Source organism: Planococcus citri, chromosome 3 (genome assembly GCF_950023065.1).
Source record: "Planococcus citri chromosome 3, ihPlaCitr1.1, whole genome shotgun sequence".
In the NCBI taxonomy this organism is placed as follows: Eukaryota; Metazoa; Arthropoda; class Insecta; order Hemiptera; family Pseudococcidae; genus Planococcus; species Planococcus citri.
In genome coordinates this window covers 37,309,184-37,337,112 of record NC_088679.1, presented here as the reverse complement: position 1 = coordinate 37,337,112, position 27,929 = coordinate 37,309,184, and the positions used below count along the sequence as shown (strand labels likewise).

The 27,929-nt window shown below is 35.4% G+C and overlaps 1 protein-coding gene across 1 annotated transcript; it reads left to right on the top strand.

Annotated features, from left to right (window-relative positions):
• The first annotated feature begins 293 nt into the window (after positions 1–293).
• Positions 294–27,911, top strand: LOC135840504 (uncharacterized). Its single transcript, XM_065357095.1, has 4 exons — positions 294–897; positions 988–1,194; positions 17,885–18,016; positions 23,388–27,911. Coding segments are annotated over exons 1-4 (1,827 nt in total). The 5' UTR covers positions 294–896; the 3' UTR covers positions 24,875–27,911.
• The last annotated feature ends 18 nt before the right edge of the window (positions 27,912–27,929 follow it).

The following is a 27,929-nucleotide window of genomic DNA, read 5'->3' as shown; positions in this document are numbered from 1 at the left end:
TTGAAAAATGCCTTAGACGTCGTCGGTGCTTTCGATCAATAAATCAGATCGTGACTTGACATTCTTTTGTGTAATTACACGTTCACATCAATCAGTAAACGTTACACCGATGTTTCGATACCTACCCTTTATTTTCATACAACCTTACCCATCTCTGTTTTACTACAACCCCGACATTGACTTCGTCTCGAAGTACTCGTACCAAACCTCATGTGCCCATGAAAGCATTACTCATAAATTTAAAATGCTGTCGAGTATTGACTGAATTTACCCAATATTTGTACGTATAGACAGAGAAGACAAAACCCATATAAGAATATAGCAGACTTGGAAGGAGAAAAAAAGTCGTTTAACTATTTCCTTACAATAGTCAGGCAATGAACTCTTCGGTAGACCGTATTATTACCAGCATATGGATCAAAATATGTGACGTAATAAATACGAGGGAAACCACCTTCGGGGATGACTCTCACTGAAGGCGCATGATTTTCTCGTTAGTTCGTTTCCACGGTAACGTACCATTTTAGCATCTCAAATGCCTCTCTACTTAAAATATCCTGGCAAAGATACCACGCATCTTTTTACGGAAACTAAAGCACCGAATAGTGATATTAGTTTTCCTGCTGTAAACGGCACACCGTATACATAAATATGCGAGTATAAAGAAACCGAAAAAGCAAAAAAAAAAAAATTATTAAATATGTTCGTAAGTCAATAAATACTCAAACTATGTGATGTGATTTTTTTCATACGTTGTCGCGTTTTTTTTCGCATGTTTTCCCTCTCGTTTTCTCATTGCTCTTCTGCCTGCGTTATTTGTTTACTTTTTATCATGTCATCTCGAACGTTCACCGACATATCAATTACGTTTCAATTTTGAGCTTATTACCGTTTTCAGTAAGTACCTTACTTTATCGTATAAAATACTCATCCCAAGATCGGAAATTGTCCTATGTTTATTTGTGCCATCATTTTTACACATTTCAGTGTCAACGATGAATGAAAATTCCAGCCGGAAATCATCTAGAAGATCGATGAAATCTGGTTCCGAAGAATTTGCCACAACCAGTAATGCAGCCGCTAAACAACAAGAATGGAATAAACGTAAACTAACCTGTAACTGGAATTTAACTTGCAAAGCTCTTTTCGTCGGATTAATGCTCATGTTCATCGGAGGCAGCATGGCAACAATTGGTAAGTTGCGAACATTTTCAATTCATGGAATTTTACCAGCAGGTGGATTACCTAATTCCCTGTTGAATTGTTTGAAAGCTATGCGTAGTCGATTGTTGCAAGTTTTGGAAACAGAGTGGGATGATTTGAGATAAAAGTTGAACAAACAGAGTAAGCCAATTGTAATGTTGTAAAATCGGTTAAAGGAAGAGTGGTTAAAATGGGCAAAAGAAAATGTAGCTGACCCAAAATACCGAAGACAGCTGTAGCTCATATCAAACGATGTACATTTTTTTTTGAATCTTATTCAATGAATTAATTGATCTATTTGCTGTAAAAAAAAATCGAAATTTTTAAAAATTTGACAGACAATACATGTAGATTTGTTTGTTTTTTTACCCAGATTCTCAAAAATCTGGTTTTTGGACGTTTTTTAAATCTCTTTTTTAAACACTTTTTACGCAAACTTTTAAAACTTTGAAAGTACATATTTTCTCTTTAAGTAAACTCAGTAAAATCCAAAATCCATTTTCAAAAGCTACTACCCTAGCAGATTCTAGTGGATTTTAAATTGTCCAAAATCCAGATTCTCAAAAATCTGCCAAAATCCGTGTAAAAAAACAAATCTAATGTGAACTAAGGCGAATTCTGCAAAACGAAAAAGGTCTGAAGATTTCAGGTCTCGAAGACTTTTATTTTTCGGACTTTCCAATCGAAAGCCGGTTGTTCATGATTGAATGGGTATGTTTCCAGACGCAAATTTTAATAATTTTCCCACCAACAGAACATTTTTGATTTTTTAAAATTTTGTCTCCTTGTCCTTATAAATATTCTGGCCAAAAAAAAGCATTCGAGGTGTTCGCCTGGAAATTGGTCCTAATGTCCATAAACTCATTGAATAGGTCGGTCAAGACTATGCCATCACTCGATTTTCAGCTGCTCAAATTAATTTCCTTGCTTTCTGGTGAAATTTTATAATTCTGAAGGATTCGAAAATCGCGCTGGAGGCTCCATAATGGCTCGAAATGGTGAAATTCCGATTTGGAGGGTTGGTTTTAGGCAAGATACAGCTATTTGTACGAATTTCATAACTTTTTCGTACAGAAATATTTTGATTTTTTGAATTTTTTCCCCTCAAACTTGAATATATTCTGGTCAAAAAAATGCATAGAGGGTTTCGGCTGGAAATTCGCTCGAATGCGATTAAAGTTTAACAAGCTCAGAAAAAGCCATACTTAATTCGATTTAAAGTTGTCCAACTTAAATGTCGTATTCCTTCTGGAAAAATTTGAAAATTTCAGAGAAATCGGAAATTGCGCTGGGGGCTCCAAAATGGCTGGAAATGGCGAAATCTGGTTCACGAGGAATGATATTAGTTTCAAGACTAATTTTTATGTATTATTTTTTTATGCTCAAATCGTCGAAAATGATCAATTTTGATTTTTGAAAATTCTATGAAATTTGACAAATCAATTTGGGCAGCTGAAATTTTGGTTTTGGGGGTTTCAAACCATGTCTTTTTCAAAAATTGCAGCCTCGTTCAAATTGAAAGTAAACACCTCGAAATGTTTCTTTGTCTGAATGAAATTTTCAAAAATCCTGTGCAAGGTAACAGGCAACATTCAACTCGTATACATACATAACTATACATTAGATAACGCTTTATACTACGCTAATCCATTTCAAACCCGTCTAGTAAATTGCCAAACACGCCGGTTAAATTAAACGAAGCGAAATTGAAAACTTAAGAAAGCTTTATGCTAATCAGGCATTCAATTCAATCATTTATAACACGACGCAGCATCAACCAAGCTCCTTTCTAATCCGTTAATACGAGAAAACCACCAAGCTTACCGATATCCTTCTCAACTCGAAACGATACGAAAAGCCAATACCAAAAACATCCGAATTTCTCAGATGAGTTTGAAACTTGGCTCGCCTTCGAAACTTACCTACTAATCATAAATCAACATAAGTCAACTTACTCGCGAATAAATTCTAACCATTCGTTTAAAAATACAAGTAGATTTACTTCATCCAACTTACATTTTCGATTCACCCAGTAAATTTTAACATCTTTGACGCTGATATTTTAAGCGAAACGGTTCGCTTTAATTATAAATTTTTCGAATTTCTCTCTTTTTTTTCACTCAACCAAAAAATACTCGAGACCAGAAAAAAAAATCGTTAATTCCACGAGTATTAAATTATCGAAAACGCAACAGGACGAAATGAAAACCGAGACGTAGCACGACGAAAAACCTTTACCTCGTATTAAAAAACTTGTTCAAAAATCTTCGAACTTACATCCCAAAGTCCCAATACGCCGAGCGTAAAAAACTATTCGAACAACAATCGTCTAAGAAGAAAAAACAACTCGAATATTCGCTAATACTGTAATTTTCATTCGAATTAAAAATTTACACCCCTCATCGTTAAATTTTTCTCCTTCGAGACTATTCCCAAGGGGATAAAAAAATTTCATTTGAAAATTTCCACCATTCAATAAAAGCTCCCCTATGGTAAACAAACTACGCATTAAAACAAAGAAACCTGAAATCAGATTAGTTTTAAAGCGGTTGTAAACTTGTACTTTCGATATAGGTACCTACGTTTCGCCATTTCACTCTTTAGTACCTCTACCTACCCTTGCTCCCCGGCCACTGTGTACCTTGCGTAGTACCTACGCTGAAAACGAATTAATTTTATTACCATTTCGTAGTATTTTAATCCGTTTACAAACGTAGTAGTTTTCCTTTTCTCTCTAGCCACTTCGCCAAGCTTTTTTTTTTTTACTCTTTTTTACATAAATACGTGCGTGGTTTTTCTTTTCATCTTTTTTCAACTCGAGTATTGCTATTTTTAGAATCATGTACGAAAAAAAATACACTAAGTCGGTCGTCGTTTTACTTGAGCCGAATACATTACGGAGATCGTTCGAATAAAATGCCGTTTTTACGAGCGCATACTATAGGCTATACCTACCTGTAATACAGTAATACCGGAGAATGCGTATTTTGGCGAAACGAATAGGCAATTTTATTAACGTTTTCTACGCTGCATAGCTTTTTACAAGAATTAACGCGCACTATTTGCGGCGAAACTCGTATGCAACTTTAACAACGTACTGCTAACGTAATGACGTCATCACAATACTTCACACACGTTAACCAAGCAACATTTATTAACTGCGATTAAATTTTCATCAATCGAGAAAAAACATCCTTACTCTGACAAACTTGAACTCCTTGTTACATTCTTGCTCCTGGGTTAATTTACCCTTAGATGAGGTAGTCGTTGAATTTTTAAAAAAAATCATCGTACAATGTAGTTCTTTCGTGGTGTATCCATTTTATTGGACTCTTTTCCTCGAATGCAAATTACCGAAGTTGTGTTTTTGAAAAAAAAGCTCTAATAAATTTGAAGGTCTTTGGAATCACCTTGGAAGATATTTACTCGTACCTCCCTATTTGCTGGAAAATTCACGCAAAGTCACGTCGTCGATGTCGATCCCTTTTGCCAAACACCGAGAACAAGCCGAAATCAAGGGGAGACTGCGAGGTCGAAACCCAAACTATTAATACTTACCTAAAATTAATATTTATCAAGTTCACGTTAGGTACCCAATTATGACAAAAACTTTTTGTTTCACTTTATTAAAAACAACGTTTTTCAATTTCGATTTTCATTCTCTTGTTGCTTCCTTTTTTCGAGCGATGATTTCTCCTTTTCTTTCTACAGGCTTTTGACGTGACCTTTGAAAGGAATTATTTTTGGTCAAGGCATAACGTTTACCTATAGATTGAAATTTGTTCTCATTGCATTGTAGAACGCTCTGATTTTTCAAAGTCCATCAATGTCGTCAGAATTTCGACAATGATTAGCAACATCCGTTGCATTAATAGATATTTTGTCACTGTATGAAAAATTGATTTATTGATATTTGTTTGTTCATCAATTCCTTTTCGAATTTTTTGTCTACCTCACTATTGGTGGGTAAGCACTAAAGTGGATCGTGAAAAAAATTCTGGAGGATTTTGGCTTACTTAATTCGATGGAGATCATTTTCAGTTGAAAATCATCAAAAAACTAGACAGCTGCGCTTAGCGCAGCTGCAACAGTGTGCTTCGCTTATTTTGTTACAAAAGTAAAACCCAATTTCGAAAAGAACAACGCAATTTTGATTTTGAAAGCACAACGCGAATTTGAAAAACAAAGCACAACGCGGTTTTGAAAAAGCGCAATTGGGATTTCAAAAGCAGAACACAATTTTGATTTTGAAAGCACAATGCAATTTTTTAAAAAACACAACTTCCAAACAAAGCACAACACGATTTTGAAAAAAGAAGCACAATAAGATTTTTTAAAAAAGGACACAGCGCAATTTAAAAAAAAAACAATTTTGAAAATAAAAACGTAATTTCGAAAAAATAAGCACAACACGATTTTGGAAAAAAAAGCACATCGCGAATTTGAAAAAAAGCACAGCGCAAATTCGAAATTAAAACGCGATTTCAAAAAAAAAAGAACGCAAAGGAAAAGAAATCACAATGTGAATTTGAAAAAAAGCACAACGCGATTTCGGAGAAAAGCACAACGCGACTTCAAAAAAAAGCACAAAGCGATTTCGAAAAAAGCAAAATAAAGCACAACGAGATTTTGGGGAAAAAGCACAACGCGATTTCGGTAAAAAAGCAAAATAAAGCACAACGCGATTTCGAAAAAAAGCACAACGTGACTACAGAAAAAAAAGCACAACGCGATTTCAGAAAAAAAGTCAAAAATAGCACAACGCGATTTCTGAAAAAAGTAAAAAAAAGGAAAACGCGATTTCGGAAAAAAGCACAACGCGATTTCGAAAAAAAAGCACAACATGATTTTAAGAAAAAAAGCAAAATGCGATTTCGAAAAAAAACAAAATAAAGCATAACGCGATTCTGGGGAAAAAAGCACAACGCCTTTTCGGTAAAAAAGCAAAATAAAGCACCACGCGATTTAGAAAAAAAAGCACAACGCGATTACAAAAAAAAAGCACGACGCGATTTCAGTAAAAAAAAAAGCACACCACAATTTCGGAAAAAAAGCATAAAAAAGCACAACGCGACTTTGAAAAAAAAGAACAACTGAGTTTCAAAAAAAAAGCACAACGCTAATTTGAAAAACAAGCACAACGCAAATATGAAAAAAAGCACAACGCGAATTTGAAAAAAAAGCACAACGCGATTTTGAAAAAAAACCACAACGCGAATTTGAAAAAAAAGCACAACTCAGTTACAAAAAAAAAGCACAACGCAAATTTGAAAAAAAAGCACATCGCGAATTTGAAAAAAAGCACAACGCAAATTTGAAAAAAAGCATGAGCGATTTTGAAAAAAAAGCACAACGCGAATTCGAAAAAAAGCACAACGCGATTTTGAAAAAAAGCACAACGCGATTTTGAAAAAAAAGCACAACGCGATTTTGAAAAAAAAGCACAATGCGAATTTGAAAAAAAAACACAACGCAAATTTGAAAAAAATCACACCACGATTTAGAAAAAAAAGCACACCGCGAATTTGAAAAACAAGCACACCGCGAATTTGAAAAAAAAGCACATCCCGAATTTGAAAAAAAGCACAACGCGAATTTGAAAAAAAAGCACATTGCGAATTTGAAAAAAAAGCACATTGCGAATTTGAAAAAAAAGCACAACGCAAATTCAAAAAAAAAACCACAAGCGATTTTGAAAAAAAGCACAACGCGAATTTGAAAAAAATCACAACGCGAATTTGAAAAAAAGCACAACGCGAATTCGAAAAAAAAGCACAACGCGAATTTGAAAAAAAAAGCACAACGCAAATTTGAAAAAAAACCACAAGCGATTTTGAAAAAAAGCACAACGCGAATTTGAAAAAATCACAACGCGAATTTGAAAAAAAAGCACAACGCGATTTTGAAAAAAAACCACAACGCGAATTTGAAAAAAAAGCACAACTCAGTTACAAAAAAAAAGCACAACGCAAATTTGAAAAAAAAGCACATCGCGAATTTGAAAAAAAGCACAACGCAAATTTGAAAAAAAGCACGAGCGATTTTGAAAAAAAGCACAATGCGAATTTGAAAAAAAAGCACAACGCAAATTTGAAAAAAATCACACCACGATTTAGAAAAAAAAGCACACCGCGAATTTGAAAATAAGCACAACGCGAATTTGAAAAAAAGCACAACGCGAATTTGAAAAAAAGCACAACGCAAATTTGAAAAAAAACCACAAGCGATTTTGAAAAAAAGCACAACGCAAATTTGAAAAAAATCACACCACGATTTAGAAAAAAAAGCACACCGCGAATTTGAAAAAAAAGCACATCGCGAATTTGAAAAAAAGCACAACGCGAATTTGAAAAAAAAGCACAACGCGATTTTGAAAAAAAACCACAACGCGAATTTGAAAAAAAAGCACAACTCAGTTACAAAAAAAAAGCACAACGCAAATTTGAAAAAAAAGCACATCGCGAATTTGAAAAAAAGCACAACGCAAATTTGAAAAAAAGCACGAGCGATTTTGAAAAAAAGCACAATGCGAATTTGAAAAAAAAGCACAACGCAAATTTGAAAAAAATCACACCACGATTTAGAAAAAAAAGCACACCGCGAATTTGAAAATAAGCACAACGCGAATTTGAAAAAAAGCACAACGCGAATTTGAAAAAAAGCACAACGCAAATTTGAAAAAAAACCACAAGCGATTTTGAAAAAAAGCACAACGCGAATTTGAAAAAAAGCACAAAGCGAATTTGAAAAAAAGCACAACGCAAATTTGAAAAAAAACCACAAGCGATTTTGAAAAAAAGCACAACGCAAATTTGAAAAAAATCACACCACGATTTAGAAAAAAAAGCACACCGCGAATTTGAAAAAAAAGCACATCGCGAATTTGAAAAAAAGCACAACGCGAATTTGAAAAAAAAGCACATTGCGAATTTGAAAAAAAAGCACAACGCAAATTCAAAAAAAAAACCACAAGCGATTTTGAAAAAAAGCACAACGCGAATTTGAAAAAAATCACAACGCGAATTTGAAAAAAAAGCACAACGCGAATTCGAAAAAAAAGCACAACGCGAATTTGAAAAAAAAAGCACAACGCAAATTTGAAAAAAAACCACAAGCGATTTTGAAAAAAAGCACAACGCGAATTTGAAAAAATCACAACGCGAATTTGAAAAAAAAGCACAACGCGATTTTGAAAAAAAACCACAACGCGAATTTGAAAAAAAAGCACAACTCAGTTACAAAAAAAAAGCACAACGCAAATTTGAAAAAAAAGCACATCGCGAATTTGAAAAAAAGCACAACGCAAATTTGAAAAAAAGCACGAGCGATTTTGAAAAAAAGCACAATGCGAATTTGAAAAAAAAGCACAACGCAAATTTGAAAAAAATCACACCACGATTTAGAAAAAAAAGCACACCGCGAATTTGAAAATAAGCACAACGCGAATTTGAAAAAAAGCACAACGCGAATTTGAAAAAAAGCACAACGCAAATTTGAAAAAAAACCACAAGCGATTTTGAAAAAAAGCACAACGCGAATTTGAAAAAAAAGCACAACTCAGTTACAAAAAAAAAGCACAACGCAAATTTGAAAAAAAAGCACAAAGCGAATTTGAAAAAAAGCACAACGCAAATTTGAAAAAAAACCACAAGCGATTTTGAAAAAAAGCACAACGCAAATTTGAAAAAAATCACACCACGATTTAGAAAAAAAAGCACACCGCGAATTTGAAAAAAAAGCACATCGCGAATTTGAAAAAAAGCACAACGCGAATTTGAAAAAAAAGCACATTGCGAATTTGAAAAAAAAGCACAACGCAAATTCAAAAAAAAAACCACAAGCGATTTTGAAAAAAAGCACAACGCGAATTTGAAAAAAATCACAACGCGAATTTGAAAAAAAAGCACAACGCGAATTCGAAAAAAAAGCACAACGCGAATTTGAAAAAAAAAGCACAACGCAAATTTGAAAAAAAACCACAAGCGATTTTGAAAAAAAGCACAACGCGAATTTGAAAAAATCACAACGCGAATTTGAAAAAAAAGCACAACGCGATTTTGAAAAAAAACCACAACGCGAATTTGAAAAAAAAGCACAACTCAGTTACAAAAAAAAAGCACAACGCAAATTTGAAAAAAAAGCACATCGCGAATTTGAAAAAAAGCACAACGCAAATTTGAAAAAAAGCACGAGCGATTTTGAAAAAAAGCACAATGCGAATTTGAAAAAAAAGCACAACGCAAATTTGAAAAAAATCACACCACGATTTAGAAAAAAAAGCGCACCGCGAATTTGAAAATAAGCACAACGCGAATTTGAAAAAAAGCACAACGCGAATTTGAAAAAAAGCACAACGCAAATTTGAAAAAAAACCACAAGCGATTTTGAAAAAAAGCACAACGCGAATTTGAAAAAAAAGCACAACTCAGTTACAAAAAAAAAGCACAACGCAAATTTGAAAAAAAAGCACATCGCGAATTTGAAAAAAAGCACAACGCAAATTTGAAAAAAAGCACGAGCGATTTTGAAAAAAAGCACAATGCGAATTTGAAAAAAAAGCACAACGCAAATTTGAAAAAAATCACACCACGATTTAGAAAAAAAAGCACACCGCGAATTTGAAAATAAGCACAACGCGAATTTGAAAAAAAGCACAACGCGAATTTGAAAAAAAGCACAACGCAAATTTGAAAAAAAACCACAAGCGATTTTGAAAAAAAGCACAACGCAAATTTGAAAAAAATCACACCACGATTTAGAAAAAAAAGCACACCGCGAATTTGAAAAAAAAGCACATCGCGAATTTGAAAAAAAGCACAACGCGAATTTGAAAAAAAAGCACAACGCGATTTTGAAAAAAAACCACAACGCGAATTTGAAAAAAAAGCACAACTCAGTTACAAAAAAAAAGCACAACGCAAATTTGAAAAAAAAGCACATCGCGAATTTGAAAAAAAGCACAACGCAAATTTGAAAAAAAGCACGAGCGATTTTGAAAAAAAAGCACAACGCGAATTCGAAAAAAAGCACAACGCGATTTTGAAAAAAAGCACAACGCGAATTTGAAAAAATCACAACGCGAATTTGAAAAAATCACAACGCGAATTTGAAAAAAAGCACAACGCGATTTTGAAAAAAAGCACAATATGAATTTGAAAAAAAGCACCACAAAATTTAGAAAAAAAAGCACAACTCGGTTTCAAAAAAAAAGGACATTGCGAATTTGAAAAAAAGCACAATGCGAATTTGAAAAAAAAGGACAACGCGGATTTGAAAAAAACGCACGACACGAATTTCAAAAAAATCACAACGCGATTTAGAAAAAAAAGCACACATGAATTTGAAAAAAAGCATCACGCGATTTAGAAAAAAAAGCACAACGCGATTTTGAAAAAAAAGTATGCGAATTTGAAAAAAAGCACATCGCGAATTTGAAAAAAAAAACACAACACAACTTTGAAAAAAAGCACAATGCGATTTTGAAAAAAAAAACGCAAATTTGAAAAAAAACACAACATTATTTTGAAATAAAAAGCACAAAGCGATTCCGAATAAGTACACTATGCTATTCTGAAAGCTCCGGAGTTGAAAGCATATGTGACTCCAAAAGCGCTACGGTACTGAGAGAACCTCTTGGGAGCACTGCAAAATCACAAATGACTGGTGGGTTTTGATTTCTGAAAGGGTAACCACCTACTTGCGGTGTCTAGGTACTGAATGTGTGTAAATGAAACACCTGCAGGTGTTCTAAAAACCTTTCTCAAAATTGAACAATAGAGAAATGTTTTAAATTGAACAAAGGGAAAGATAACACTGTAGATAAGAGTATTTTAGGACACCTGCGGTGTTACATTTTAAAACGGATTTCGGCTTCCCTTTTGATAAATATAACACCACAGGGGGTCGGCTTCACTTTTGATAAAATCTTTTCCTTTGTTCAATTTTGAAAAATAAATTCAAAAATTGAACAATAGAAAAGATTTTAGAACCCCTGTGGTGTTACATAAATTTCGAAATTTAACTGAGGTCGGCTTTGCTTTTGTCGGCGTTCCTTTTGATATGGCCCTTTTCCCCTTTTTATTCTTTTTTTGGTACAAATTTTCGTAATTAATTGCAATTACTCAAGAAGCTAATTGAGTAATTGCAATTATAATTACGGCGTTCCATGCCTCACATTAAACCACACCTACCTACAAAAATTTCAAAAAAATTGGTCCATCCATCTTAGAGAACATTCGTTCCAAAGAATTTTTCCAATTTCAGACCGAAACTAATAGTGTGCTACGCACACTAAAAATATCAACGCCAAAGGTGTCTCTGGAAGGGAGAAGTGGGACATCAAAGAAAGAACATTATTCTTGAAAAAATCGTGGTTTTTTTCACTCTAGCTTCTACCACCTGTTGAGATTCTGCGTCGACGTAGGCTATTGCCATCAAAATCCAAGACTACTTTTAGGGCTCTACTGTCATAGGGAGGTGCCCCAGGTGACATGCACCGATTTCAATGATTCTTACACCATTGGATAGAGGACATCGAACATAGTCTACCACGAAATTTTCAGCTGCTGAAGTTGATATTTCAGCCTTCCAGGGCGATTTTTTGATTTTCTCGTAGAAATTTTGAAAAATTGGTCAAAATAGTCGGTGGAGGTCGCATACCGAAACCTTCCATATTATTTGGGCATTTCAATACATATGATAAGACTAGCCCATGGTGACATTTTCAGCTGCTGAAGTTGATATTTCAGCCTTCCAGGGTGATTTTTCGATTTTCACATAACAATTTTGAAAAATTGGGCAAAAATAGTCAGTGGAGGTCGCATACCGAAATCTTCAATATTATTTGGGCATTTCAATACATATGATAAGACTAGCATACGGTGAAATTCTCAGCTGCTGACGTTGATATTTCAGCTGTCCATGGCGATTTTTCGATTTTCACATACTTACCTACCAATTTTGAAAGGTTGGCCAAAAATAGTCGGCGCAGGTCACATACCGAAACCTCTCATACTATTTTGCAATTTCTATACATATGATGAGACTAGCCCATGGTGAAATTTTTAGCTGCTGAAGTTGATATTTCAGCATTCCAGGGCGATTTTTCAATTTTATCAAAATTTCAATGTGAAAATCGAAAAATCGCCCTGGAAGGCTGAAATATCGTATCAACTTCAGCAGCTGAAAATTTGGGGTTAGACTGTGTTCGATGTCCACTATCCAATGATCCAAGAATCGTTGAAATCGCAAATCGGTGAATGTCACCTGGGGCACCTTCCTGTGAGTACAGATGCTATTGAGAGCTCATAAATCGTCAATTTTTGGGTAAATTCGTGCGTTGAAAATATTTTCTTCTCGAATATTGCACGTAAGCGTAAGTTTAGCCAAAACCTTAAAAGATACCCCGAAACTGTGAATATTTTTAAATACAGTGGTTAAATTTTTTATCACTATTGCCAATTTCAAAAACTCAAAATTTGATAATTTTTGGCCTGTATTTTTCAATTTTTTGGAATTGGCATTGGCATAAACGATCAAAAACTTGGTACCACAGCTTAACAAAATATACACAAAGTTTCAGAAATGATTGTATTTCGATGTTTCGCCAATATTAACTCGTAATGTTCAGAAGAAAATATTTTCAAAATTCGAAATTACCCAAAAATTGGTGATTTGAAAATTTTCGACCACTCAATAAAACTCGTCTAACTTATACTGGTCTTGGATTTTGCCGACAATGTCGTAGGTCGACGCAGAATCTCGAATAGATACTAACTCAATTTGCTCAAAATCATCCTGTGTTTTTTTTCGCAATCCACCGTAGCAAGCATGTGCTTGAGAAAGTCTGTTCAAATTTTTTGAACTTTCTTTCTTATAAATAGGTATTAGAATCTCATGCTAGTTGAAAATATACGCTCGAGGTACCCGTCTGGAAATTAGCTCAAATGAGGATAAACTGGTACAACAAGAAGAGAATAAGCCATTACTCGATTTTGAGCTGACCAAATCAATTTTTACTCTTTCTGGAGAAATTTGAAGATTCCCGAAAAATCAAAATAATCTCGCTGGAGACTTCAGAATGACCGAAAATGTTGAAATGTCCGGGAAAGTTGATATTAGTTTTTGGATTAATTTTCATTTTGCCAAAAACTGTCAATTTTGGATTTTCAAAGATTCATCAAAAATCAATTTGGGCAGCTCCTTGAAACCGCGCACGCCGTATTCACGAAAAATAACGGAATAATTGCCAAAACTTCTTAATTTAACAAATTGAGTAGAAAAATTGCCTTGAATTATGACTCAAAAATGATCACATTTATGTTTAGGAATTTAATTTTGTGAATTACAGACTAACATATTCGGTAAAAAAAAATTGTGAGAAATAATTACCTACAATTATTACGAGATATTTTGACAAGTTCTGTTTTTAGCGATAAATCGCATTTTGTTTCAAAATTGAAATAAAAATCACAACAAGAATATACTTACGTACGTCATTGCCAGGTAAAATAGCACGAAAAAAATAAAATTACGAGATATTTTCACAGTTTGGATTTTTGAAAAAATATTTGCCTCTGTATTCTTTCTCCAACACAATTTTTCGATTTCTCTAGATCTTTATCAAGCAACCATATTTGTTTGCAATGCTGGAATACTCGAAAAAATTCACTTCTTCTGCACCTTTTAATAATATATTATACTTACAATTTTTTTTTTTTCGAAAAAAATCTACTGATATTTGATTGTCATTTTCCAGTCTTGATCATCGATATGAGACTAACAAAAAAATTTTCTGGTTCTTCTTTGGTGCCATGCTCATCTGAAAATGACTCTGATGGAAATTCTGAGGATAATGAAACATCTTTCATCTGATACTGATATACTGAGACCAAAGCTCACGATCCTACTGAAGACCATGTTATAAAAACGATCTGGAATCTTCTGTTTTGAGTGTTTTGAAGGTATGATTATGTAATCACCTTTTTTTACTCATACCTTAAAAACACTCAAAACAGAAGATTCCAGATCGTTTTCATAACATGGTCTTCAGTAGGATCGTGAGCTTTGGTCTCAGTATATCAGTATCAGATGAAACATGTTTCATTATCCTCAGATTTTCCATCAGAGTCATTTTCAAATAAGCAATCAGTTTATAGTTAAGCTGCACCGGAGGAAGTCGGAATTCGGGGTAAGTTAGAAAACTTGCTCTAGCGCCTAGAGGTTTATATCTGGCGAAGTGCCACTAAAGGTGACTTGAGGGACTAGACGTTAAAGTGCACTAGTTTTTTTTTCCGGTGCAAAAACTCGGAAGCCGTCGGGTATTGTCGGCGGTACTTCGTTCAACTTGTATTTATCATTTGATCGTCAATAAATCAATAATCTTCCCTGACACTGGTTATTCAAATTCAAATTTTTGATGTCAAGTATTTTTCGGTTTCTTTTTCCAAAACTAAAGCCTAATACTAATGATGTTCATATAAACTTACTTGATAGTTGATGTTGATTGAAAAACCACTGTCGTCACTACGTACAGAGGTGAAGATTATTGACAAAATCACCGCGAACATAGAAAGAAAATATGAAAAAACAGTAAACAAGTTGAATTAAGTAGATTATTACGTATTTCCGAGCTTCTGACAATTGTTTTTCAACTCATATATTCCAAATTTGCTTACATAATATGTTTCGTGGAGTATGTTCAGTTGATGAATGATATGTATCAACACTATCAGGCTTAACTTTATTGATAAGTGATCTATATAAAGATTAATATTATGGAAAATGCATGCTGAATAAGTAATCATATTACGTAGTTCATAATGGTATTTTATATTTTCTGATTTTCACCTTTACAAAGCAGAACAGAGTTAAGAGTTATCAGTTATCACACTAGAGAAATAGAACAAGTCGAACGAAGTATTTCCGACTGTACCCGATGGCTTCCGAGTTTTTGCACCGGAAAAAAAAACTAGTGCACTTTAACGTCTAGTACTTGAGGGTACTACCCCTACTTCATCACGGCATGAAAATTTTCGCGATTCAGTTTCATTTTAGATGTCTTTGGTTCAATTGTATTTTGTTGTTGTTTTGAACTTGTTTTGAATTTGTTCTAAAATACAGACTTTCTATTTCTTAATTTTTCGCATATAGCGGACGAACCGTGCGTCCTAGTGAAACTCTGATGAGAGTGATCTCAAAGAGAATTAAATTCTCTACAATTTTGCCGATATGCAATTTTTCTAGGATGCTCCGTTTGTGATCTACGCCTCTGCAAAGTTTAGCCTGTTCTGACTTCCCCCAAAGAACAGTTTATATTTTATTCCACTGAGCGAAAGCTACTGTGTCAATCGCGCTCAAATTTTCACCATAAGTTAAGAACCCTAATGGGAACCTACATAATAAATTTGATCCATATTGGTTTATTAGAAGGGGAGTAACAGCTGGTCAAAGTTGAAATTGCGAAAAATCATTCTGACTTGCCCCGGTGCACCTTATCAAAATTATTTTTGGATGAAGAGCTTGTGGCTCGTTTGCAGTTCCACAAATTTCAATTTTCTTATAATAATTCGGGGATTTTCATCTTCAAAGGCAGGCTTGAACAACATGATTCTTCTTCTTGGATGTCGTAAAGACAACTTAGTATTTCAGATTAGGAAAGAGGGGGTTCGGGTTGGGCCAGAAGAATTAACAGAAGAATCTCGTCTGTGTTTTGGGAGATGCTTCAAGATACTATTCTGTTCGAGTAGGTAAATTCCAACACCTTTGACGCCTTCCAACGTGTTATTTTTTCCTATACCATCTATCTGTAATGCTGCTATAACGTTTGTTTCCATAACGGCCGGATATCCATTTCCCAGTAATTTTTTTGGAAATTTTTTCTCGTGAATCTCTCTCACATATTTCAGTTTTTTTGTTTCGAAAAAGTAAAACGCTTCATACTTATAACACTAGTAGGTACTAGCTACGTGTTTTTCTGAGTTTTGGGTCCAAGCGCATTCCCCCCCCCCCATAGTTTCGTCTTCGTCACCCTATACAGTGTTGAAATTTCGTCAATATTGCAAATGAGAGTTCCGTCATAATGTGAAAAGTGAATGAACAGAGCAAAGCTATATTTTGGTTTCTTTGTGACTGAATTCAAATTCATACCTACCTGGGAAGCTTTTGCGTTGTTTCAGAAATGATTAATTTTTTCTCACACTTCAGCAAATAAAAAATTGGAAAACCTTATGCCACTTTTATCCGAATTCAGATGAATAATTAGTTATCTTTAGGGTGCGGCATTATATGTGAGTAAAAAGGCCGAAATATGCATTAAATATGCGACCTTTTTTACCCCAAATATGGCCAAAATATGCGTTTTTTGTTAAAATATGTGAAAAATATGCAACTTTGATATGGGTGTCATTTCATAGCTGTTCGAAAACCGCGTTCAAAATTGTTGTCCAAATCTTACTCCAAGTGTAAACACAAAAGAAAAATGAAAAAAAAGACAAAAATTCAAATTCTTAGAAAAAACAATTTTTTTTATTTCAAATTTTTTTTTCAATACTATTTTTTACGAGAATAAAAACGTAAAATGACTGTTTTAGAGCAATTTTCCTCAATTTAGCAAAATATGTGAGAAAAATGTGTGAAAAATACTCAAAATATGTAAAAATACGCAATTTTTCCAAAAATATGTAAAATATGTAAAATGAAATTGGGCTCAAAATGCAGGGATTTTCCTGAAACATGAAATGCTTTCATTACTTTTAGAATCCGAGATCACCTGCAAAATATGCATTTGCATATAATGCCGCACCTTAGTTATCTTACTTGGATTTCATATTCAACTTACAACCTAAATCATTCTGCATCCGAATACCCCATTTAAAATTACACCAAATCCGGTCAAACTGTTTGAAATGCCCGTGAAACTACATTGCTTACTTATACATTGTAGAAAACACTAAATGAAAATCTATACCTTCCGTCTCGTATTTCGAAAACGGTGTATCTAGCTAGGTACTTTGGAAAAATTGATCAATTTTTTAATCCACCTTGCCATTCCGTGGGCCTGGATCCGCTCCAAAACTCCGCGAATGAAATCATTTATCTTACCACCGTATCGACGACGGCCAACTACATTATATTAGTAGAATCGAGCCGAAATTCAACCATTCGAAGTTTCCCATTTTACCGAGGGAAAAAGCACCTACATGGTAGTTTTATTTGGTATAACAAAAGTAATAAATTGTAAACGATAAAACGTTCAAAATAGGTGAATAATTCAATGCCGCGCCGCCAAAAACACCTTATAGTATTATGTATTGAAAATAAAATCGAAAGTAAAATGCAAAAGGGAAGTTTAAATTTATTACCAGACGAAAGTACACTATATCAACAGGGGATCAATTTAAAACCAGCATCGGGGAAGTGTTCGCGAGTTTATATTTAGAACAACGACGCCGTTATTTTTATACTACAGCTACCTAAATAACGTGGGCGGATTGTTATTTTTAAAACGCTGCGTCGTCGTTTTAAAATGCCGACTTCGAAGACGTTTCCATTCTTTATCTCAAATTACCCGCTCTCAAAGTCACAGCGCATAGTGCTCCGTTTTAATGCTAATAATTACTGCACGCTGTAGAGAAGAAAACGACTCGGATTAATATTTAATTGCGAAATGTTTTGTTTAAAGGTTACTTCGTCGATCACATTTACAGTTCAACGGAGACCAATGGCAATGAAACGGTGGCAGCTCGTGAAAAAAGTAAATTAAATATCAACAGTATATCAACATACGTCGGCCCGATGGTCATGGGTGTTGGCGGTAAGTAATTAGTTTCTTTGTAACGTTAATTAATTGCACGGTACGATAAGCTTGGAAGGAAAAAAGCCACCATAAAAGTACCCACTTAGATAGGTATATTCTACGTCACCTTTTTTTTATTTTCGAAACGAAGAAAAAAAGCTCGGGAAAACGTATTTTTCATCGTCACGTTTAGAAACTTTTCGCAGCACGTTGCATTGTAGGCGCTTGTTGGGTTATTTTTGAGTGTCACTACGCACGCTCACAATGCATCGAGTATGCCTTCGAGTTAGGTACGTTTTAAAAAATTCGTCCGAAAGCGAAATCCTAGCTGAAGCTGTATAGATAACAGCTAGATTTCTTATCTAAAGCTCGAAATATTGCGAAGCATATAGCCTAGGCAAATAGCGGGAAAAAATGGGTGAACCCAGACATAATTGGGATCAAAGTTTTTTTTTGCGGATATTGTCTAGGATGGTGTGGTGAACAACATACTAAAAGCCCCCGCCCCTACCCCTAGAGCTAATCCCCCCACAGTGGATCAAAGCCCCCCAAAATCAGTTATTTGACAAAAAATTCTGAAATGTCAACTTTTGAGTAAAATGAGCACTGATTATTTAATCTCCTCTCAAATACCTATCAAATGAGCTATCAACCAACTCACTAGCCCCAAGGGAGGTGGCGCTACGACCCCTAAAAGTGATGTGATTTCAATAAGTTCAAATTACATGACTTTGAGACTTGGAACCTGTTCTAATCGATCAAATAAAGTCAAACTTGGGGAATGAGATTCTTTTGGGACATAAAGTCGACACCTAGGGTGGGGAGGGTCAAATTTGAAAATTACGGAAAGGTCATTTTTTTGGAGGGGTATAATATGGCCCCAAATGGATGAAAATGGTCCAAAATTGTATCATTGGTCAGTACTCCCATTGTGATCAACATATCCAAATTTCAGCTTCCTAGGTCATCCCCACTTCTTTTAAGGAGGAAAACACCGAAAATAGGGGTAAAATGAGGGTTTTTTTACCTTAATTCCGCCTTAAATGGGGTGGGGATGACCTAGGAAGCTGAAATTTGGATATGTTGATCACAATGGGAGTACTGACCAATGATACAATTTTGGACCATTTTCATCCATTTGGGGCCATATTATGCCCCTCCAAAAAAATGACCTTTCCGTAATTTTCGAATTTGACCCTCCCCACCCTAGGGGTCGACTTTATGTCCCAAAAGAATCTCATTCCCCAAGTTTGACTTTATTTGATCGATTAGAACAGGTTCCAAGTCCCAAAGTCATGAAATGTAAACTTATTGAAATCACATCACTTTGAGGGGTCGTAGCGCCCCCCTTGGGGCTAGGGAGTTGGTTGATAGCTCATTTGATAGGTATTTGAGGAGAGATTAAATAATCAGTGCTCATTTTACTCAAAAGTAATTTTTTGACAAAAAACGGATTTTGGGGGGCTTTGATCCACTGTGGGGGGATTAGCTCCAGGGGTAGGGGCGGGGGCTTTTAGTATGTTGTTCACCACACCATCCTAGACAATATTCACCAAAAAAACCTTTGATCCCAATTATGTCCGGGTCAAATTGCATTTTCCCTAGGCTAATACACAATATTTGGTACAGGATACCTGCTACCTATTTTGTGTTTTTTCTCGGTGTTTTTTTTTCGTCAACTGCTGGAGCATTGATAATTGGATAAAAATGTATCAGTTCAGTGTTCCATAAAATCAATAATTTGCCATTTCTCTGTTTTTTAAGAAATGCCTATCGAAGAAAAAAAACATATACCTGATAGAATCTGGACTTTGTGAAAGTTCATAAAATACTTACTTTCCTTGAGTCAATGACTGAAGTGGACTCGCATGGTGAAATAGGCATGAGTATTTTAGGCGTTATTTTTAGAGAAATAAAGTGGGAATAATTATCGATGGTTAAGGCATACTAGGCACTCGTAATTTAAACGGCGAAAAATAAATTCATCCATGCTGAGATGCCGAGAATACTACCTACATAAAAAATACAGGAACAAAGATCATAAATGTTTGAAATTATTACTTATTTTTGACAAATGAAAATTAGAAGAAATGATGATGTACCCAACTTGCCTATTCATTATAGCTCTAATAACGGGGAATTCATTATGTGCTTATCCAAATCCTTCAATATATGGGATGCGAAGAAGAAGTAGGACGAAGGGGAAGTGAAAATCCGCAAGGAATTTCTAAAAATATGGTGTGATGTGGTTGGAATAGTCTATTCAAGCAGCCAAAGTTGCTGTTTAAATCATTTTATCGAGTTTTTTGAGAGTTCAAAAAATTATTTGGAAAAATTTTGTTGAGGAAGTACTACCTAGTTCAGGAAAGGTTGAAAAAAAAACGTAAAATTTTATTCCTCGGCACCTAGACGATCGACGTTTGAAAGTCAAAACTCAATATTTTTGCATTTTTGATAATTTTTTGCACTATTTTGATTTTTTTTTCGTGAGAATGAAAATTTCATGCTGAGTAAAAACATACCGATTATTTTTATGTACCACCCCCTCCCACAGTTTTAGCCTCATGAAAATTGACTTGACTTCAAGATTTTTTCCTACAATAGTAGTCGTGCAACCCATCAAAGTGATGACAATTTCACGCTGATATCAAAAAGACGAATGTTTCCAGATTGTACCCCTTCCCTTATTTTCAGCCTCTCAAAACCGGCTTTCATAATTTGTACATAACCCATCAACGTGCCTTAGAATTTTAGGCCAAGAATAGCGTCCCCTTCCCTTTCTTATTTCAACTTCTCAATCAAAACGCACCGTTTTACTCATAATGTCAAATAAAAAAAAAATAGAATAATTTAAATCCAATTTAAAATTGCGAAGACAGACTTCGAAAGGTAAAAAATGAAGGAGAGAGTGCGACATGAAAACAATTGTCATTTTTGGACTCTGCGTAAAATGTTACACTACTTTGTTGGGTTGCACTACTAGTTTTGACAAAAAAATTTATAAGTTGAAACTGAGAAAAATTGATACCTCTGCCTACTTGAGTGACTTTAAAATTCGATTGCTACAAGTAAAATGCAAAAAAAATGTATTTCAAATCCCTTCAATGGCAATTGTGTACGTGGTACGTATAAAATTTTACATTTTCGATCTCGAGAGTAGCGAGCTTTCCATTCCTGGTCACATTTTTTGTGCTCCCCTTCAATCAAGAAATACCTCTTTTCATTTTTTCAACCTCACCTCACAATACGTGCACAGGGAAATTTTTTGCAACATCTTTACATATGCTGACCTGGTAGGTACCTACTTTTACTTACATTTTTACAAAATTATTTTTTTGATCCCTTGAAAAGTTCGATAAAATCGATTTCTGAAGCACTTTTCGCTCCTCGAATAGAGAATCTCGGATCCAAACCGTGCTGAAGATCTGATTTTTTTGTACTTACTCGTATTAAGACAAAAACCCTCATGGTGATTTTTGGTGAATCTGTCACTAAGAAGTCACCAGAATTCACCAAGGAGTCATAAGACATTCAAAAAAATTTTCAAAGGATAAGGTAAATCGCCAATAGCCGCCACATATTCAGACATTTTTCACTTATTTTGCCTGCTGTTTTCTACCTGATGAATATTTTTGAATGGGGATGGTATCAACTTGAAGTTCCAGTCTTGTGTAACATGTGAAGCTGTTTGTTTTCATTAAAATGTAAAGTGTGAATTTTTGTATTTTTAAAAATTTTTTCAAAATATTGCTTTTTTACCCAATTTTCGCCACCCCAAAATTTCAGTTTTCCAATTACCGCCACCCCAATTTCTGCCACTTATAAATTCTGAACTGAGTGAAAATCGATTATTTAAACACTTTGGAAATGAAAAAAAATTGTTTTCAAGCAATTGTGCCACGTTGCCATGAGTCAATTGTTAAAAAAATGAGACGTTGGCTTTAAAATAAGGCTATAACAGTAATTTTAAAAATCAAATTTCAGTTCAAAATTGTACCAAAATTGAAAAATGAGACATGGGGGTGTGACCTGGAGGATGGAGGGTGCAATTGCTTTTCTTAAGTGAGTGAAATTGTGGAATCAATCAATCAATCAATATTTATTAAAACAATATTTCAAATTACAAAATACAAAATATCCCCCCAATACGCCGTTGCGCGAGCGAGGGGGCCTCCATGGTAACAATGTTCGACAGTAAATATTGAAATTAAATTTTACAAATTGGAGGAGGGAAAAGAAACAGAAAAGAAAAACAAACAACACAAAAATAGATAAGTAAATAAATAAATAAATGATTGAATTTTGGGTGGGTGGCGATTATTGCCGATTTACCTTAATGACATTTTGATGATTTCTTCACCAACAATTAGCAAATAGAAAAAAATAACAAAAACCTTCATGGTGATTTCTGGTGAATTTTTCACCAAGAAATCACCAGAATTCACCGAGGAGCCACTAGACATTCAAAAAAAATTCTCAAGGGCCATGAGGACATCCTGGTGACTTCTTCACCAACAATTCGCCATAAGAAAGACAAAAACCCACTTGGTGACTTCTGGCGAATCTGTCACCAAGAAGTCGCCAGAATTCACCAAGGAGTCATCAGACATTCAAAAAACATTTCAAGGGCCATGAGGACATCCTGGTGACTTCTTCACCAACAATCCACCATAAGAAAGACAATAACCCACTTGGTGACTTCTGGTGAATTTGTCACCAAGAAGTCATCAGAATTCTCTAAGGAGTCACTAGACGTTCGCAAAAATTCTAGAGGGCCATGAGGACGTTCTGGGTAATTTCTTCACCAACAATTCACTATAAGAAAAATAAAAACCATCATGGTGACTTCTGGTGAATCAGTCACAAGAATTCACCAAGAAGTCACCAGACATTCAAAAAAACATTTCAAGTGCCATGAACACATTCTGGTGATTTCTTCACAGCCATAATTCGCCATAAGAAAGACGAAAACCCACGTGTTGACGTGGTGAATCTGTCACAAAAGAGTCACCACGCATTAGAAAAAATTTTCAAGGGCCATGAGCACTTTTTGGTGATTTCTTCCCCAACAATTCACCATATGAAATACAAAAATCCTCATGGTAACCTCTGGTGAATCTGTCACCAAACAGTCATCAAAATAAATCAAGGAGTTCCCAGACCTTTTCCTACTCCTCTTCGTCTCCCATAATAAGGGGCTGGGGCAAGCACATAACGAATTCACCTCACTTTATGACCTTCGTATCTAAAAATTGCGAGTGTATTTCCAATATATCGACCCAGATATCATCTTCGTGGCGAACTTTTACTGCAATTTCACTTTTTGACCAATTCTTACCCCTTTGAGGTCCAACTTCCATCATCTCACGGATAAATATTGTTCTGACAGGCTTCATCGTGGTAGCAGCTTGCGTAATGACGTTCGAGCAACGAGATAATGCTGCCAAAGTCATTCCAAATAGACTACATTTGAATTCAGCTCATTCGCACTCGATGAATCGCCACAGTAAACTTAGTCCAGGCTCGAGGCAGCCTTTACGCGAGGGCAGTGGCCGTCGTCGTACAGCCAGTGGTCACGCTGTCGATTCGCTGGAGGAATTTTCTCGACGGGATTTGACGGCCGATTTCATACAATTCTCGCGTAACCTACAGCAGGTGAACATCGAGAAAAATCTAGCTCAACAGGTGATGGGTCGATGTCCAAGCGCTCCGAATTTAGCCGTCACGCCCGACTTGTTTCCTAGCAGCAAAGGATCGTCTCCACGACACACAAAACTGAGTCGCAACTCGCTGCACCCGCTCATTGGCCAGTCTTTCCTTAGCCCTCATGTTCTGCAGAGGCAAGCTTTATCCGTCGACAACGGCGAATACTATCCGCACAACATATCACCTCCTCGCTCAAAGCGCACCAGTCGGCAAGGCAGTACCAGCACAGGTAAAGGTAGCGCCGAATCTTTGGAAGCCGAACTATCCAAACGATCGCATAGTTCTCAAGCTTCCATGATGCTCGACCTACACATGCCTAACGACTGCCCGGTCACAATGCGTATACGCGATCGTAACAAACGATCGGATACCGCTCGTCGACACCTCCTCGTACGCCAAGCTCAAATCGAAAACGAAGAGGATGCGGCGGCGGCAGCAGCAGCAGCAGCAGCGGCGGCGGACAGAGATTCGAGATGCAGTAGTCCGCAGTTCAGTGTTCGAGGCACCTCGTTCAGGAGCGAAGACCGATACCAATCTTCGTCCACTCCGCACAGTCGTCGCGAATCGTTTTCGCCTCGAGTGCCCAGTATGGATGATCCATCGTATCACAATCGGTATCGATTGAACGATATCGTACTGCGAGGATCGTCACCATCGCTGCAATACAAGCGTGGAAGTTACCTACGCTCCAATACCATTTGTAACGAGATCTCGTATCGGAGAGGCTCGAACACATCGGAGGCCAGTTACCGAAAAGGATCTACCGATTACGGATATCGTAATCGACGTAAAAGCTCCAATACCTCGGAGTCGGGCAGGTACTGTTCCAAAACCAACGTCGAGGAACGCCTCAGGAAGGATTCCAGATCACCTACGTCTCTGAAATCGTTCAACGAATTGCGATACATATCGCAAAAGCTCAGCGAACAAGAAATCAAAACCGAACGTCTGATACGTAAACGTAACGAAAATAAATCCGCCTCTAACCGAGCTTCAATGAAACACTCCAAAGTTAAGAACACCGTTTGTCGTAAAAATCAATCTTTATCGCCGGACAGCCTCAGTATTTCTAGTAATACTACAGAAGGACATTCGAGAACTGAATTCACCTCTATTGATATCGAATCCGCTGCTGAAGAGCCCTCATCCTCTAGCGCTAAAAAGGCATAAAGTTTTGCATACGATAATCCTGCTCTCCTGTAGTCACAGTCATCATCGGGTCACGTACTATATGTTCGAGTACTACGTTGTTGTCGTCATCATTCTTGTGTATAGGTATCTGTACCTACAAGACAGCGAATGAATGAAAGGATATATAAAAGACACAAAACAGGAAAATTCTCGTCCATTGTTTCCGACAAAATAACTAATTTCGTAATTTACGTCATACTTTTTTCGTATACCAGCTACTCGTATACAACAAAGTTACCCTATATTTTTTTTTGTTATTTTTGTTTTTACGTATCGCGCGAAAATGCGGTACACGATGAGTCGATGATATTTTTCACGCGCGTCTAACGCTTTTCATTATTTCCTTCTGCCGTGCGATTAACAAAATCCTCCTTTATTATTTGTTCGCTCTTCCTCATCGTACTGAACCGAACGATAACATTTTTTCAAATGGGTCGACCGCAATGTTTTTTTCCATGCGACGAATAGGTAACGTTATGAAAAAAATTACTCTACTGTACTGTACATGCACAATACAAGTAAACAAGTTCAATGATAGGTAAACCTAAAGTCACATGGGTATTGGGTATCAAAAAAAAAAAGGTTTTTTCCCAATGTTCATACTCGTTCATTTTGTTAGAAAAATTTTTTATTGTTTTTTTTTTTTTATCAATTATTTTTTATAAATTTTATCAAGTTGATTAAAAATACCTACGTATGTAGTTGGCTGGGATAATACATTATGAGGAACTTTAATTTACATTTGAAAAATAATCAGAGACAACATTGCAAAACAACCAACATTATACAATAGGCTGGATCGCGAAAATGAAAGTCAGAAGTTTTCGATCGAATCCAGAAGAGACCATCATTTTGAGTTGAATGCCACCCAAAGAAAATTTCAGCTCTAGAGATCTTCCTATGGTGATAAAATAGATCCTCAAAGAGGAGGAATTTTCGAAAAAATCGTAATTTTTCTGCTCATGGTCTTTACCCAAACTGTTTTCAAAAAATGCCACAGTTCCAAAAGATAAGATTTGAAAATCCTGGTCGATCTAATAGTTCATTGCCATCAGTATCCAAAACCACTTTTCTGGGGTTTTATCGGATAATTGAACAGACTATCGCTTACCTGGGGGTAAATCCGTTTTTAAAATTTTCTTCCCTAATGTCGACCAGGTGCCTAAATCCGACCACAAGCATATCTCATCGTCCAATAATGTCTCGACCATCCGGGAAAACATTTTTTCATATATTGTATTTTTCACAGACAAAACGATTAAGACCAAAATTACGACCCCAAAGCCGAAACTCGCGAAGGTATCGATAAAAAACGAAATTCAAAAAGTCAAATTAATGAACTTTTCCGGCAACTTCAATCGCTTGTTTGCTCAAATATGTCATTTTTTGTAAAAAGAGGTTCAATTATTTTTTAAAGTTCATAGTTTGATGAATAAAAGCTGATAATTATTTTTTGGATAAATTACAGGCAAGTTCGAAAAGCTTTCCATCAAATTTATTTTTATAGGGTGTCCTAATTCCGACCACCAATGTTTTGGTTATATACGAGTACTTGAAATTTTATTTTCCTGAATTTTCGAAAAAAGACGCCGTAACGTAAAAAATGGTGTGCTGATGCAATGTACAAAGCTGTAAAAGCTGTAAGAAAATGAGAATGTGGATATCTAAAGGCGTCATAAACAATTTCCATGTGTTTCAAATGGGGACATGAGATTTGTGATGTGGCTTCAGAAAAATGTAAAAAGAAATTGAATAGGTATTTGTTCCCCTTTTGCTTAAATTATTAATTGACTTTCTCTTTGTGTCATTTTAATTAATAAACAACGATGTTGACGTATTATTTACCTTCTTTTTTTCTATTTTTTTGAGGTGGTCGGAATTAGGACACCATTTTTGCCATTTTCGATTTTCGCTTTTTTTTTTTGGAAAAAACGTCATTGAAAATTAGTGGGGGGTTTTAGGTTTATTAGTGACTCTATGACATTAAACTAGAGGTAGGCCTATGTGGCAATCATTTAAGCCATTGTGAGCGCAGATACGTCGATTACAGACTACAGTACTGATAATTTCCAAAAATAAACTAGGTGGTCAACATTAGGGCACCTTACCCCTTACCTATTATACGCGAATTGCGGCAAAAAATTGAAAGATATAATTTCTGAAACTGGAGGAATATTTTGAAATACAATGGTGCCAATTTTTAGTCACCCAATTTTTTTCGAGTTTTTTAAATTAGTACTTAATACTTTAATTTAACCAAAAATTAGCTCGAGAAATGATTTCTTTCGGTGTTTTGGCATAATTCACAATCATGCAATACATATTTGAGAAGAAAATATTTTCAAAACACTAATTTTATTTACTCAAAAATAGACGATGTGAAAATTTTCGACCGTTCAGTAGAACCCTAGAGGAGGTCTTGGAATTTGATGACAATCGCAGAATCTCGTTCCAATACAGGATATAGGTACCTCCTCAAAGGTTATAGAGCCAACAAAAATGCTGTTTCTTTGAAGATATTTATATCTCCCATCCTGAGATACTTGAGTCCCAGAATAAAAAATTTTCTGGGTGACTTTCAACTCAAAATTAAGGTTTCCACTGAATTTTGTCAAAATCGTAAGAAATTTACGCATGCGAGCCAAAATCAAAAAGTTGAAAAATCAACTTTTCTGGAAAAAATTGCTAGAAAGTAGTACTTTTTTGGCACTAATTGCCAATAAGACCTGCTTTTTGGTGATTTTTTTCTGCATTAAAATGTTTTGTCTATACTTTTTCACTTTTTTGGTTACCTTTCGGTTATTTTTTCTCCCTTCCCCTCCCCCACAAAATTTCTAGAGGAAGCTATTTTGATGTTGCGACCAAAAGTAAAGCACGGATAATAATGTATTGAAACTTGAAAGTTTGTACTTTCATCTTTCATTGTTTTGTGGGGTAATTCCACTTAAATGCACACAAAATGTATAATTCTAGCTAAATCTAAACTTTAATCTACTTATAAACACTATTTTTCAATGGCCAGATCATGTCGAAA